Source organism: Ranitomeya variabilis, chromosome 1 (genome assembly GCF_051348905.1).
Source record: "Ranitomeya variabilis isolate aRanVar5 chromosome 1, aRanVar5.hap1, whole genome shotgun sequence".
In the NCBI taxonomy this organism is placed as follows: domain Eukaryota; kingdom Metazoa; phylum Chordata; class Amphibia; order Anura; family Dendrobatidae; genus Ranitomeya; species Ranitomeya variabilis.
This window is the reverse complement of record NC_135232.1, coordinates 1,038,969,015-1,038,986,129: the sequence shown is the minus strand read 5'-3', so window position 1 is coordinate 1,038,986,129 and position 17,115 is coordinate 1,038,969,015. Positions and strand designations below refer to the sequence as shown.

The following is a 17,115-nucleotide window of genomic DNA, read 5'->3' as shown; positions in this document are numbered from 1 at the left end:
TTGGAAACTAGACCCCCCAAGGAACTTATCTAGATGCATAGTGAGCACTTTAAACCCCCAGTTGCTTCACAAATTGATCCGTAAAAATGAAAAAGTACTTTTTTTTCACAAAAAAAATATTTTAGCCTCAATTTTTTAATTTTCACATGGGCAACAGGATAAAATGGATCCTAAAATTTGTTGGTCAATTTCTCCTGAGTACACTGATACCTCACATGTGGGGGTAAACCACTGTTTGGGCACATGGTAAGTCTCGGAAGGGAAGGAGCGCCATTTGACTTTTTGAATGAAAAATTATCTCCATCGTTAGCGGACACCATGTCGCGTTTGGAGAGCCCCTGTGTGACTAAACATTGGAGCTTCCCCACAAGTGACCCCATTTTGGAAAGGAGACCCCCCAAGGAACTTATCTAGATGCATAGTGAGCACTTTAAACCCTCAGGTGCTTCACAAATTGATCCGTAAAAATGAAAAAGTACTTTTTTTTCACAAAAAAATTCTTTTAGCCTCAATTTTTTAATTTTCACATGGGCAACAGGATAAAATGGATCCTAAAATTTGTTGGACAATTTCTCCTGAGTACACCGATACCTCATATGTGGGGGTAAACCACTGTTTGGGCGCATGGCAAGGCTCGGAAGGGAAGGCGCGCCATTTGACTTTTTGAATGGAAAAGTAGCTCCAATCGTTAGCGGACACCATGTCGCGTTTGGAGAGCCCCTGTGTGCCTAAACATTGGAGCTCCCCCACAAGTGACCCCATTTTGGAAACTAGACCCCCCAAGGAACTTATCTAGATGCATAGTGAGCACTTTAAACCAACAAGTGCTTCACAGAAGTTTATAACGCAGAGCCGTGAAAATAAAAAATAATTTTTCTTTCCTCAAAAATGATTTTTAGCCCAGAATTTTTTATTTTCCCAAGGGTAACAGGAGAAATTGGACTGAAAATGTTGTTGTCCAGTTTGTCCTGAGTACGATGATACCCCATATGTGGGGGTAAACCACTGTTTGGGTGCATGGCAGGGCTTGGAAGGGAAGGCACGCCATTTGGCTTTTTGAATGGAAAATTAGCTCCAATCATTAGCGGACACCATGTCGCGTTTGGAGAGCCCCTGTGTGCCTAAACATTAGAGCTTCCCCATAAGTGACCCCATTTTGGAAACTAGACCTCCCAAGGAACTAATCTAGATGTGTGGTGAGCACTTTGAACCCCCAAGTGCTTCACAGAAGTTTATAACGCAGAGCCATGAAAATAAAAAATATTTTTTCTTTTCTCAAAAAATTTTTTTTAGCCCTGAATTTTTTATTTTCCCAAGGGTAACAGGGGAAATTTGACCCCAATAGTTGTTGTCCAGTTTCTCCTGAGTACGCTGATACCCCATATGTGGGGGTAAACCACTGCTTGGGCACACGTCGGGGTTCGGAAGGGAAGTAGTGACGTTTTGAAATGCAGACTTTGATGGAATGCTCTGCGGGCGTCACGTTGCGTTTGCAGAGCCCCTGATGTGCCTAAACAGTAGAAACCCCCCACAAGTGACCCCATTTTGGAAACTAGACCCCCAAATGAACTTATCTAGATGTGTGGTGAGCACTTTGAACCCCTAAGTGCTTCACAGAAGTTTATAACGCAGAGCCGTGAAAATAATAAATACGTTTTCTTTCCTCAAAAAAAAATTTTTTAGCCCTGATTTTTTTATTTTCCCAAGGGTAACAGGAGAAATTTGACCCCAAGATTTGTTGTCCAGTTTCTCCTGAGTATGCTGATACCCCATATGTGGGGGTAAACCACTGTTTGGGCACATGCCGGGACTTGGAAGTGAAGTAGTGATGTTTTGAAATGCAGACTTTGATGGAATGCTCTGCGGGCATCACGTTGCTTTTGCAGAGCCCCTGATGTGCCTAAACAGTAGAAACCCCCCACAAGTGACCCCATTTTGGAAACTAAACCCCCAAGGGAACTTATCTAGATGTGTGGTGAGCACTTTGAACCTCTAAGTGCTTCACAGAAGTTTATAACACAGAGCCGTGAAAATAATAAATACGTTTTCTTTCCTCAAAAAAATTTTTTTAGCCCTGATTTTTTTATTTTCCCAAGGGTAACAGGAGAAATTTGACCCCAAGAGTTGTTGTCCAGTTTCTCCTGAGTACGGTGATACCCCATATGTGGGGGTAAACCACTGTTTGGGCACTTGCCGGAGCCCGGAAGTGAAGTAGTGACGTTTTGAAATGCAGACTTTGATGGAATGCTCTGCGGGCATCACGTTGCGTTTGCAGAGCCCCTGATGTGCCTAAACAGTAGAAACTCCCCACAAGTGACCCCATTTTGGAAACTAAACCCCCAAGGGAACTTATCTAGATGTGTGGTGAGCACTTTGAACCCCCAAGTGCTTCACAGAAGTTTATAACGCAGAGCCGTGAAAATAAAAAATCATTTTTCTTTCCTCAAAAATAATTTTTTAGCCCGCAATTTTTTATTTTCCCAAGGGTTACAGGAGAAATTGGACCCCAAAAGTTGTTGATCAGTTTCTCCTGAGTACGCTGGTACCCCATATGTGGGGGTAAAGCACTGTTTGGGCACACGTCGGGGCTCGGAAGGGAGAGAGCACCATTTTACTTTTTCAACGCAAGATTGGCTGGAATCAATGGTGGCGCCGTGTCGCGTTTGGAGACCCCCTGATGTGCCTAAAAAGTGGAAACCCCTCAATTCTAACTCCAACACTAACCCCAACACACCCCTAACTCTAATCCCAACCCTAACCACAACCCTAACCCCAACACACCCCTAACCCTAGTCTTACCCCTAATTCCAACCCTAAGGCTATGTGCTCACGTTGCGGATTTGTGTGGATTTTTCCGCAGTTTTTGAAAAATCTGCAGGTAAAACGCACTGCGCTTTACCTGCGGATTTACCGCGGATTTCCAGTGTTTTTTGTGTGGATTTCACTTGCGGATTCCTATTATGGAGCAGGTGTAAAACGCTGCGGAATTGCACAAAGAATTGACATGCTGCGGAAAATACAACGCAGCGTTTCCGCGCTGTATTTTCTGCACCATGGGCACAGCGGATTTGGTTTTCCATAGGTTTACGTGGTACTGTAAACGTGATGGAAAACTGATACGAATCCGCAGCGACCAATCCGCTGCGGATCCGCAGCCAAATCCGCACCGTGTGCACATAGCCTAATTCTAACCCTAATTCTAACCCTAATTCTAGCCCTAAGTGCAACCCTAGCCCTAAGTGCAACCCTAGCCCTAAGTGCAACCCTAAGTGCAACCCTAAGTGCAACCCTAGCCCTTAGTGCAACCCTAAGTGCAACCCTAGCCCTAAGTGCAACCCTAAGTGCAACCCTAAGTGCAACCCTAAGTGTAACCCTAAGTGCAACCCTAGCCCTAAGTGCAACCCTAAGTGCAACCCTAAGTGCAACCCTAAGTGCAACCCTAAGTGCAACCCTAAGTGCAACCCTAGCCCTAAGTGCAACCCTAAGTGCAACCCTAAGTGCAACCCTAAGTGCAACCCTAGCCCTAAGTGCAACCCTAAGTGCAACCCTAGCCCTAAGTGCAACCCTAAGTGCAACCCTAAGTGTAACCCTAAGTGCAACCCTAGCCCTAAGTGCAACCCTAAGTGCAACCCTAAGTGCAACCCTAAGTGCAACCCTAAGTGCAACCCTAGCCCTAAGTGCAACCCTAAGTGCAACCCTAGCCCTAAGTGCAACCCTAAGTGCAACCCTAAGTGCAACCCTAAGTGCAACCCTAGCCCTAAGTGCAACCCTAAGTGCAACCCTAAGTGCAACCCTAAGTGCAACCCTACCCCTAACCCTAACCCTAATGGAAAAACAAAAATAATTATATTTTCTGTATTTTATTATTATCCCTACCTATGGGGGTGATAAAGGGGGTGATTTATTCACTATTTTTTTTATTTTGATCGCTGTGATAGAACTTATCACAGCGACCAAAATGTGCAGGAACGAATCTGCCGGCTTGCAGATTCGGCGGGCGTACTGCGCATGCGCCCGCCATTTTCCAAGATGGCGGCGCCCATGAAGCAGACGGCCGGACACCGGGAGGGACATCGGAGCTAGGTAAGTATGGGGGGGTGGGACCGGAACACGGGGGGGGGATCGGAGGACCTGGGGAGCGGACAGGAGGACCGGGGGAGCCGACAGGAGGGAGGAGGGGAGCGGAACGGAGATCGGGGCAAAAAGGACGACTGGGGGGGCGATCGGTGGGCTGGGGTGGGGGCAGATCGGGGTCTCCAGCCATGGCAGATGCTATTGCAGCATCGGCCATGGCTGGATTGTAATATTTCACCATTTTCATAGGTGAAATATTACAAATCGCTCTGATTGGCAGTTTCACTTTCAACAGCCAATCAGAGCGATCGTAGCCACGGGGGGGTGAAGCCACCCCCCCTGGGCTGAAGTACCACTCCCCCTCTCCCTGCAGATCGGGTAAAATAGGAGTTAACCCCTTCACCCGATCTGCAGGGACGCGATCATTCTGTGACACAGCATATGCGTCACAGGTCGGGAAGGCACCGACTTTCATGACGCATACGCTGTGTCACAGGTCGGGAAGGGGTTAAAACATGGCAAAGACAAAGCCAAATTTATCAATAGATGTCAAGAAGCTTATTATTCTGAGAGTGAAGTCAGGCAAAAGTGAAAAAGAGGTAGCTATCAGTGATGAGTGAGTGTGCTCATTACTCGGGTTTTCTAAGCATGCTCAGGTGTTCTCTGAGTATCTTGGGCATGCTCGTAGATTATGTTTGTGTCCCCACAGCTGCATGATTTGTGGCTGCTAGACAGCCTGAATACGTGTGGGGATTCCCTAACAAACAGGCAATCCCTGCATGTGTTCATGTTGTCTAACAGCCACAAATGCAGTGGCGGCGACACACGACAGAATCTACGAGCTTGCCCAAGATACTTGGAGAACACTCGAGCATGCTCAGAAAACCCGAGTAATGAGCACACTCGCTCATCACTAGTAGCTATGGAATTCAACTGCTCTCAGAGTCAAGTGTCACATATTATCAAAAAAGAAGGTTATGGAACAGCTGACAAATCTAGAAGTGAAGGACCATGGAAAACTTCCTTCAAAGTTAATCACATTATTAAGAAAAAGTCAGTATCTGATGTCCATAAAAGTGCTGAACAGATTGCACTGTACACTGTAAAAACAATTCCCCAAAAACAATGCAAAAAACAATGTCAGAATTGCGTTTTCATTTCTTTCACAATTTCACTGCACTTGGATTTTTTTCCTATTTTTCAGTACACTATTTGACTATGTGGACCGAAAAAAGAATTATGGCTCTGGGAAGAGGGGGCTGAAACACAAAACAGGAACTTGGAAGCGATGGAAGGATGTAAAATATTTAGAAAACAATGTATCCTTTACTTAACTCTTCACAAATACTTGCTACTTTGTGTTGGTATAGCATATGAAATCAAGATAAAATACATTTAAGTTTGTGGGTGTAACGTACAAAAAAGTGGAAAAGTTCACGGGCATGAATACTTTTTCAATGTACTGCATTTCTTCTATTAAATAAATGCTAACATCATTGGACACACTCTTGAAATATGAGATATCTGCATCACATTTGTTTGTCAATTTGTAGTTTCTGATGTGACTATTACCATGAGAATGACATATGGCTGCTATATTTTATGGTACTTGTTGTGCTTTGTGTGTAATTAACTTACCTCTTCAATGAAATAGAACTTTTCAGAAATGGTTATATTTATGTCATGCATTTTTACTTTGCTGTCGTCCAATGATGCTGTTAGGAGCTTGATCATATTTTGGACATTTTGGACTTGATCTTCGTTTTTCTTAGCCTGCAGAGCGGCATTATTCATCATTTCATTTAGTTTTTTCAGTTCTTCTGAGTTTATTAAGGTTTGTGTTTTGTAGTTTGAGATATTTTGTTGTAACTCATTTATGGTCTGAGTGTAATCATATCTGTTGTCTGTCCCCTGTTCGGTCATATTTTTTTCACAATGACATTTTTCTTCTACATTTTGTTTACTTTTTTCAAAAACAGCAGAATGTCCTACAAAGCAGAAGACAAAACAAGCAAATAATGCACTCTTTATACTTTACATTGTACAGTCGTGGACAAATGTTTTGAGACTGACACAAATTTGGGTTTCCACAAAATTTCCTACAGCAGTGTTTTTGGATCTTTTAGTAAGATATTTCTATGATTAGTGAAGCCCAATTAAAATAATTTCATAATTTTTTTTAAACATCTACAGACAAAGACATCAAGATTACAGAAAGACTCAATATTTAGAGTAAGGCCGGGGTCACACTTGCGAGTGCAATGCGAGAAACTCGCACGAGTCTCTCGTATCAATACCTGCCGGTGGCGCTCGGGAGCAGAACGTTCAGCTGCATAGAAATACATGCAGCCACACACTCTGGTCCCATGTGCCAGCGGCAGTGCCGGGTATTGAAGAGAGAGACTCTTGCGAGTTTCTCGCATTGCACTCGCAAGTGTGACCCCGGCCTAAGACAGATGAAAAAATGAACAAAAAAAGAGCCCCAGCCGAAGAGCACGATGGGTCCTGAGTTGAAGGATTGAAGTTTCACTTACTTTGTAGGGGAAGGAAGATTCCTGTCCCCCATCCATCCAGGTTAGCCTTTTCCCCTTTGCACACTGAACAATGCAGTGGAAGTTTTAACCATGTACCGCAGTGATTATCAATCCAGCAAGAGACTAGCAGAATTAATTTAATAGATAAAAATACTTTTACAACCCAAAAACAAATAAACAAGCAAAGCTAAATCTACCAGTTTCAGGTTTCCCCTTCATGAGGATAGATAAATAACTAATTGCTTTCATATGCATGAACACATTGCTGTTGTGAATTTGGATTCTGGGCTCCCCCGGTGGCTACTGGTGGAATTGAACTTGTGACATCATCTTCCCTGTTCACCTGTTCTGATTAGATCTGGGTGTCGCTATTTAACCTGGCTTCTCTGTTAGATGCTTGCCGGTCAACAATGTTATCAGAAGCCTCTCTGTGCTTGTTCCTGCTCCCAGACATCTACTAGATAAGTTGGACATTCGTCCATGTTTTGTTTTTGTATTTTGGTTCCAGTTCACAGCTGCAGTTTCGTTACTGTGTCTGGAAAGCTCTTGTTGATCAGGAATTGCCACTCTGGTATTATGAGTTAATGCCAGAGTCCTAAAGTAATTTCTGGATGTGTTTTGTTAGGGTTTTCTACTGACCATGAAAGTATGCTTTCTGTCTTCTGCTATCTAGAAAGCGGACCTCAAATTTGCTAAAACTATTTTCCTGCTGCGTTTGTTATTTCTTCTAAAATCACCGCCAATATATGTGGGGGGCCTCTGTCTCCTTTTTTTGGGCATTTCTCTAGAGGTGAGTCAGGTCTTATATTTCCCTCTGCTAGCATTATTTAGTTCTCCGGCCGGCGCTGGGCATATAGGGATAAAAAGTAGGACATGCTACCTGGCTACTTCTAGATGATGCGGTAGGTTTAGTTCATGGTCAGTATAGTTACATCTTCCAAGAGCTTGTTCCTATAGAGGCTTATGCTAGTTCTCTGGCCATGGAGATCATGACAGTTTGACCGGCCCACTAAAGGGTTAAAATCCTTGGCTGAGAAAGGAGAAGACTCAGCTTTTTGCCAACCGTCACCGTCGTGTTGGTCCTCGGCTTTGTGTTGGAGATTTGGTGTGGTTGTCTTCTCGTTTTGTCCCTATGAGGGTCTCATCTCCTAAGTTTAAGCCTCGGTTCATCGGTCCGTATAAAATATTGGAGATTCTTAACCCTGTTTCCTTCCGTTTGGACCTCCCTGCATCCTTTTCTATTCATAACGTTTTTCATCGGTCGTTATTGCGCAGGTATGAGGCACCGGTTGTGCCTTCCGTTGAGCCTCCTGCTCCGGTGTTGGTTGAGGGTGAGTTGGAGTACGTTGTGGAAAAAATCCTAGACTCCCGTGTTTCCAGACGGAGACTCCAGTATCTGGTCAAGTGGAAGGGATATGGCCAGGAGGATAATTCTTGGGTCACTGCATCTGATGTTCATGCCTCTGATCTGGTTCGTGCCTTTCATAGGGCCCATCCTGATCGCCCTGGTGGTTCTGGTGAGGGTTCGGTGCCCCCTCCTTGAGGGGGGGGTACTGTTGTGAATTTGGATTCTGGGCTCCCCCGGTGGCTACTGGTGGAATTGAACTTGTGACATCATCTTCCCTGTTCACCTGTTCTGATTAGATCTGGGTGTCGCTATTTAACCTGGCTTCTCTGTTAGATGCTTGCCGGTCAACAATGTTATCAGAAGCCTCTCTGTGCTTGTTCCTGCTCCCAGACATCTACTAGATAAGTTGGACATTCGTCCATGTTTTGTTTTTGTATTTTGGTTCCAGTTCACAGCTGCAGTTTCGTTACTGTGTCTGGAAAGCTCTTGTTGATCAGGAATTGCCACTCTGGTATTATGAGTTAATGCCAGAGTCCTAAAGTAATTTCTGGATGTGTTTTGTTAGGGTTTTCTACTGACCATGAAAGTATGCTTTCTGTCTTCTGCTATCTAGAAAGCGGACCTCAAATTTGCTAAAACTATTTTCCTGCTGCGTTTGTTATTTCTTCTAAAATCACCGCCAATATATGTGGGGGGCCTCTGTCTCCTTTTTTTGGGCATTTCTCTAGAGGTGAGTCAGGTCTTATATTTCCCTCTGCTAGCATTATTTAGTTCTCCGGCCGGCGCTGGGCATATAGGGATAAAAAGTAGGACATGCTACCTGGCTACTTCTAGATGATGCGGTAGGTTTAGTTCATGGTCAGTATAGTTACATCTTCCAAGAGCTTGTTCCTATAGAGGCTTATGCTAGTTCTCTGGCCATGGAGATCATGACACATTGCTTCCTGAGACGCCCCTCGCAGGAAATGAAAAATCTTCATTCTGTTTAGACTATAGTGTCGTTTTTTAAAACATCTAGGTTATTCAAACTAAAAAATAGTAATAACAATAATAAATAATAAAGAAAAAAATCTAAAAAACAAAAAAAAATTATAAAAAAATCTAAAATACAAAAAACATAAATAAAAAATATAAATAAATAAAATAAATTAAAAGAATATATGTAATTTGATCTATGATTTAATAACATAAACCATCTAACTTTTTTTTTCTACTAAGATATTGAACCCTTTTGGTGTCAAACAATCCAGGCAGCAAATCCAGAACATCTTCCTGTTGCATAAATCCTTGAATCTGCAGAGAGAATGCGGGACCTGTTCTATATGTATTACTGTACAATAACTGAGTCTGTGTGAAGAAAGAATAAGGGTGGGACTCACCATCCCATAAAATCCAATTTATTGAAACAGTCTAAAACATCTTCGACAGGGGAGTCACATGTGGAGTGCAATGGACGGTGGCCGTTTTGCGCAACTGCGCTTCTATGGGTCCTGAAATCACCACCATGCATTACCAATAAATTATTAAATACACTATGATTTGTCACTTTTTGTTTGGTGTTATGTCTATGTTATCCTTTCTCTTAGGATCATAGTAGTTCTTCCCACATACTGAAATCCACAAGGGCACTCCACCACATAAATAACAAAATCACACCAAAAAACTGTTGGATTTGAAAAAATCCCCCAGTATTGTTGCTCTTAACAGTTAACTACTATGGCCATAAGTGTCATCAATCATAGTGTAACTAATCGGTTTACATTTATTGGTAATGCATGGTAGTGACTTCAGTTGTCTGAAAGTGATATGTATAGCACAGGTCTCGCATTCCCACTGCAGATTCAAGGATTTATGCATGAGGGAGATGTTCTGGATTTCCCGCCTGGATTGTTTGACACCTAAAGCGTTAAATATTTTATTAGAAAAATTTGTTTGATGGTTTATGTTATTCATTCACAGGTCAAATTACATATATCCTTTTTATTTGTTTAGCTTTTTATTTTTATTTTTTATTAATTTTAATTTTGTAGGTTTTTAGAAATTTTTAGATTTGTTTAATTTTTTTTATTTTGTTACTGTTTTAGGTTTTTTTCTTGATTATTATTTTTTATTAATGTTATTGTTGTTTTTTATTTTGAATAACACAAATAGATGTTTTAAAAGATGACAGTATAGTCTAAACAGAATGAAGATAAGTAATTTCCTGTGAGGGACATCTCAGGAAGCAATGTGCTCAAGTAGCTAAAACAATTAGAAAGTTATTTACATAGTTACATAGTTACATAGTTATTAAGGTTGAAGGAAGACTTTAAGTCCATCTAGTTCAACCCATAGCCTAACATGCCCTAACATGTTGATCCAGGGGAAGGCAAAAAAAACCCATGTGGTAAGAGTAAGCTCCACCATGGGGAAAAAAATTCCTTCCCGACCCCACATACGGCAATCAGACTAGTTCCCTGGATCAACGCCTTATCAAGGAATCTAATATATATACCCTGTAATATTATACTTTTCCAGAAAGGTATCCATCCTGATAAAGTGAAAACCTGAAGCTAGTAGATTTGGCTGTTTGTTTATTTGTTATTGGGTTGTAAAAGTCTTTCTATCTATTAAATTAATTCTGTGAGTATCTTAGTGGATTAGCAATCACTCCTGTATGTGGTTTGTATGTGGTTTAAACTTCCACTGCATTGTTCAGTGTTCAAGGAAGAGAGGCTGATCTGGATGGAAGTGGGGATTGGAATTCGTCTCCCTCCAAGGAAGTAAGTGGAACTTCAATCCTTCAACTCCCCAACTTCTCATGCGGACCTACTGTGCACTTCAGCTGGCCCTCCTTTTTTGTTTGCTTGTTTTTTCAGCTGTCTTACAATACAACACTTGATCAGGATGTCTGGACCTAGTAGCAGTAGCAGAGTTGTCCACATTCAGGATATCTATCTAGTATATGTTTTGTTGGCATTTCTTCCCTTTCTCCCTCCTCACAAGCGCTCCTTTTCAACTTTTTTCATGATTTTTGCAATATTTAGAGTGTTGACCCTTATTTTTGAAGACATCTGCACTTTGCCCTTACAGCTTCATATCAGCTTACTTATCTTACATATCTTCTTGCCTAATCAGTGCCATTTCTGTGTTTGTTTGTCCTCCTTATTTTTGAATATTGACTACAGGTTCTCAATGGGTTTGAGATCTAGGGAATTCCTGACCATGGATTCAAAATTAGTAAGTTTGTTAACCATGATCATCAGTGTAGTCCTCTACAGTCCACTCCCTTAACTTTCTGCAAATTAATATTCTCTGTTTCCTTTTGGGACATCTAGAAGTATAATAGTCAACTGAAGAAAAGATGAGAGCTACCATTGGTCTTGTTTTATGTTTGAAGTAAAGCATCGTGAAACCATTTATGGATGGGGTTACTTTTCATCCAAGGGAGTGGGATGACTCATACATTTGTCTAAGAACATTGCCGTGAATAAAGAATGGTATCTAAACGTTCTCGAAGAGAATATTCTCCCAACCATCGAAGAGCAATTTAAAAATAAACAAACAGGGCACTATGTCAAAAGACAAAAATGATAAGTAACTGGTTCAAAGAAAACAACTTTGAAATTTTGAGTCTATGGTCAGTAAACTCCAAAGATCTCAAACCTATTGATAACTTGTGGTCAATCCTCAGGAAGCGGGTACACAAACAAAAACACAGAAATTTTGATAATCTCCAAGCACTGATTGGGCAAGAATGCATTGCCATCAGTCAGGATTTGTCCCAAAAGCTGATATCCAGCATGAAATACAGCTGATATCCAGTCAATCCTCAACAGAGTTGCCGGGTCTCACAGAAGGCAGCGTGACTCGCCGACTGATGAGTGGTACTGTTAGTTACTGAGGTCACCAGTCATTACAGACTCTGGGTCTCATGGAACACAGTGGGACACAGATTAAATGCTGCTACAACCTATGAAGCTTCATTCTCTAAACAAGGCTCCATAGCATTTGAACGTCGGATTCGGGGAATTTTGTGGGAACGCCAAGGACTATGTCGAAGCAGCGTGGGAACTTTTTTTTCTCTAATAAATGAGTGAACAGGGAAAAGTGTCTTGTCTTTATTTCTCTCTTTTTATGCTCTTCAGGTATCCATTTGTGGATTTGGTGGACTATGTTGGATTCCCTTGACTACCGTGTACCTGTATGACTTGTTTCTGTTCATAAATTTGTGAACTAAGGAACGTGTGGGTGAGTGTTTTTTCAAATGAAGTATTTTTTTGTTTGTGTGTTTTTATTTTTTGATTACTAGGTCAGTAGTGGGGGTATCTGATAGACACCTCTCCGGTACTAACCCAGGGGCTTGATGCAAGCTGTGATTTTTGACAAATCACAGCTGACATTCCACTGCACCAGGGAAATCAAGGAAGAGCCAGGTAAAGTGCCAGAATTGACGCATCTAATGTGATGCTCCAATTCTGGGGCAGTTGCGGTCTGGTATTTTTTGGCCGGTAAGGGCCACATAACCATGAACCTTCCCAACCAGATAACATCAGCTCACTGCTGTCAGCTTTTGTGTAACCTTTGCTGCTTATCAAAAATAGTGTGTTTTTATTTATTTATTTATTAAGTTAAAGCAGGCTGAACACCCTTTAGTGCCACATGAAAGGTACAAAAGGGTGCAAGTTTATTATATGTAGTGGCCTTGTGAAATTATATAGCCACAGGATATCTATCTATCTATCTATTTATTACCTATCTATTATATACAGTAGCTAATATTTATCTATCTATTATACAGTACAGACCAAAAGTTTGGACATACCTTCTAATTTAAAGATTTTTCTGTATTTTCATGACTATGAAAATTGTAAATTCACACTGAAGGCATCAAAACTATGAATTAACACAAACTTTTGGTCTGTACTGTATATACAGTATCTTTCCATCATCTATCTATATCTATATATGATTGCTTTATTACTTCTGTACGCTAGCTTTAAGTTACATAGAGCATTATAGTATTTAAAATATGATGTTAAAAACGCATTGAATATGCATGTCATACGGATGACAGATGTAATCTAGGTGAGAAAAAAATTGCACAATCACATTGCACTTGCAAGACAGAGTGACACTCGCATGACACTCATCTTAGTTTTCTGGATCAACATTGGAGCGATTTTTTTTTTTTAATGAGCCCTAAGTGATCATACCTTTAGATAGTCGTGGCCAAAAGCGATGTACCCTTAAACAGTTCCTGAAAATGAAGTATTTCTACCAGAAAATAATTGAAATTACACATGTTTTGTTATAGACATATTTATTTCCTTTTTGTGTATTGGAACAACACAAAAAAAATGAAAAAAGGCAAAATGGATATAATTTCGCACAAAACCCCAAAAATGGTCTGGACAAAATTTTTGGCTCTTTTCCAAAATTGTTGGCAAACTTTGTCTCAAGCATGTGATGCTCGTTCAATATTACCTGTGGCAAGTAACAGGTAAAGGCAATATAAAAATCACACCTGAAATCAGATAAAAAGGGGAGATGTTGACTCAATTGTTGCATTGTATGTCTGTGTGTGCCACACTAAGCATGGAGAACAGAAAGAAGAGAAAATAACTTGTTCAGCACTTGAGAACCAAAATTATTGAAAAATATCAACAATCTCCAAATTACAAGTCCATCCCCAAAGATCTTGATGTTCCTTTGTCCACATTGTGCAAAATAATCAGGAAGTTTACAACCCATGGTACTGTAGCTAATGTCCCTGGACGTGGACAACAGAGCAAAACTGATGAAAAGTTGCAACACAGGATAGTCTGGATGGCAGAACATCAGCTCCAATCAAGTTCCAAAGAAATTCAGGCTGTCCTGCAGGCTCTGGGTACATCAGTGTCAGCGCGAACTATCTGTCGACATTTGAATAATATGAAATGGTATGGCAGGAGACCCAGGAGGACCACTCTACTGACGCAGAGATATAAAACAATCTAGATTGCAGTTTTCTAAAATGTATGTGAGTATGCCAAAATCCTTCTGGGAAAGCATCTTGTGGACAGATGAGACCAAGATAGATCTTTTCGGAAAAGCACATTATTCTATTGTTTACCAAAAATGGAATGAAGCCTATAAAAAAAAGAACACAGGACCTACAGACAAATATGGTGGAGATTCAAAGCTGTTTTGGGGTTGATTTGCTGCCTCTGGCATTGGATGCCTTGACTGTGTGCAAGGCGTTAGGAAATCTGAAGAGTACCAAAGGATTTTGGACACAATGTAATGCACAGTGTCAGAAAGCTAGATTTGGTTCCTATGTTGTGGGTCTTCCAGCTGGAATATTAAGTTGAGGATGTATAAAAAAAACCACCAGGAAAAAGGCAGAGATGATTACCTGCCCAGGCCTCAAAACAAATGCACTATCAGGGTGCAGTGGAACCAATTAAAGATGGCGGCTACACAGGTGCAGTAATACCTATGAGACAGCCAGCCTACAATCAGGGGTCGCCATTTGGTACACCAGTGCACAAAAAGATACAGTCTGTATTTGGCAATGTTCGCACACACAAAAGATGCAGAGCATCTGGCTTACAGCCTATTAATGATGCCCATACTCTTAGATCAGGTGTGCTGCCTAGTGCTAACTAAAATGCATCCTGTGTGAACAGAGGCCACAGTTTACAGAGCCATCTGGGCCCCACTGCACCCTGAAAAAGTGCAAAAAACACATAGCAATATAAGTGAGGTATTAGTTGATATTATGGCCAAAATACAGAAGCTCGCAACCTATGTCAAGGGTCCCCACGTTTTGCGAGTCCTACTCTAACATCAAAAACACAAAAAGAGGATTTGAAAATCCTCCAAAAATCTATGAAAAAAACACCAGGAAAAAGGCAGAGATGCCTAACTGCCCGGCCTTAAATCAAATGCACGATCAGGGTGCAGTGGACCCAATTAAAGATGGTGGCTACACAGGTGCAGTAATACCTGGGTAGCAGCCATCTTTAAGTGGGTCCACTGCACCCTGATAGTAGATTTGTTTTGAGGCCTGGGCAGGTATGCATCTCTGCCTTTGTCCTGGTGTTTCTTTATAGATTTTTTGGAGGATTTTCAAGTCCTCTTTTTTGTGGTTTTGATGTTTAGTTGAGGGTACCAACAATTTTGCCCATTTTGGGGGTTTTATGTGAAATTATATCCATTTTGCCTTTTTTTCTCAGCTCTTTTTGTGTTATTCCAGTACAAACAAAGGCAATAAACATGTGTATATACATTTTTTGGGAAAATGGGGGTGCATCTTATAGTTCGAATATACTTACAAAATACTGTGGTGGCAGTCCCGGTCCAATGCTGCAGGGCGATGCAGCCTCCCTTCCCCGGCTGGTGCGGCGGTGATGGTCTGTGGTGCAGCAGTGGTGCTCTGTGGTGCAGCGGTGGTACTCTGTGGTGCAGCTGTAATGCTCTGTGATGTGAGGGGTCTCTGCCGGCATTTTGTGAAAACAGAGAGGACCCCGCAGATCCATTGCTGCGATGTGGTGGCCTCTGGGAAAATGGCCGCTGCTGGTGGCGCATGCTCAGATTGAGATCTTGGCACAGAGATCTCGAGAGATCAGATCTTGGGACAAGATCACGTTGCCGAGATGTGAATCTGAGCATGCGCCACCCCCAGCAGGCATTTTTGCGGAGTCCACTGCATCACAGCAGCTTGAGATTTTGGCAGCGAGATCTCCGGAGACTAGATCTCGTTGCTGATATCTCAATCTGAGCATGCGCCGTCCCCTGCAGCCATTTTCGCAGAGGCCAGCACATCACAGCAATGGATCTGCGGAGGCCTCCGGACTTTCTCAAAATGCCAGTAGAGCTCTGCCACACCACAGAGCATCACCACCGCACTTGTTGCAAAATGCCGGTGAAGCCCTGCCGCACCACCGCCGAACTTGTCACAAAACACCCGCGGAACCACCGGGAACTCCACAGCACCACCACCGCACCAGCCTGGGATGGGATTTACCGGAGGCCACCACACCAGCCTGCCTGGACCACCGGACAACCCCCGTAACCACTCTCCCCTGTGACCACTCATCCACCTGTGCCGATCTCCCCCGGTAAGCTGAATTCAAACTGTAAGTGTGACCCCCATTTGACATTTTTTTCCCCATATTTTCCTTCTGAAAATTTGGGTTGTGTCTTATAGTCCAAAAAATACAGTAATTTCAATAATTTTATGTGAGAAATACTTTCTATTCTGGAAAAATTTCAAGGGTGCAAACACTTTTGACCATGTCTGTATAAGTAATTTTCAAGTAAACTAAGTGGCTTTTATAACATCTACTGGTAGATCTCCATAAGCAACACTTCAATTACATTCTTTACTATACCTTGTAGTTTAATAGTGAAGACAATGAGGCCTAGGACAATGATATACAGTATTACGATGGTCACAACAGCAATCTTCAGTTTCTTTTCTATATTTTTCATTTTGTTACCTAAAAATAAGGATGGTATTTTATTTTCTAAGCATTAATATAAAACATTGTAAAACAAATCTACATAATAACCCTTCACGACCTTTGACGTATCTACAGTATATATCATGGTTGAATAGAGGTTCCCGAAGTTTGACATATGGGTACGTCATGACGATCGTGCAAGTCACGGGAGCTGTGCCACGCGATAGACTTAGGGATCTTGGCTTAAGTTAAAGCCGAGACCTGGCTGTCACTGCTATAAGCAGTGCATGCACCACTCCAGGCATTTTAACCCCACAAAATGCCGCAATCGATATCATTCCCTTCTGAATCACGCCACCATGATGTCATTGCGAGTACTCAATCATTGCCATGGGAACCCAAGGTTGTTATGACAACCTCTGGGTCAGCCAGCTATGGCAAGCCTGTTAGACAATGCCAGGAGCATTGTCTAAGAGGATTCTGACAGTGCATCACTGACAGGTATAACGCATTGCAGTGTTGGTAAAAAAAAAATCCAATAAGAAAAAATGTACACATGAACCAATTATATAAAAAAATTGCAATTTTATTGACAAAAAAAACATAAAAGTGAAAAACATACAAACATCATAGGTATTAAAAAGTGGGAAACCAAAATTTGGCAGAGGAACCCACCATGCTTTCTACAAAGGCACTACAAAAAACTAAACACACCGATGTAATAAACATA

General features: G+C 41.7%; 1 protein-coding gene across 1 annotated transcript in view; it reads right to left on the bottom strand.

Moving 5' to 3' along the window:
* LOC143799966 (uncharacterized) overlaps window positions 1-17,115 on the bottom strand; it is a 107,468-nt gene that overhangs the window by 81,776 nt on the left and 8,577 nt on the right. Inside the window, exons 2-3 of the mRNA XM_077281168.1 lie at window positions 16,314-16,421; window positions 5,713-6,062 (exon numbers count right to left, since the gene is read on the bottom strand). Of these exons, the coding sequence (XP_077137283.1) occupies window positions 5,713-6,062; window positions 16,314-16,421 (458 nt within the window). The remainder of the gene's footprint in view (window positions 1-5,712; window positions 6,063-16,313; window positions 16,422-17,115) is intronic.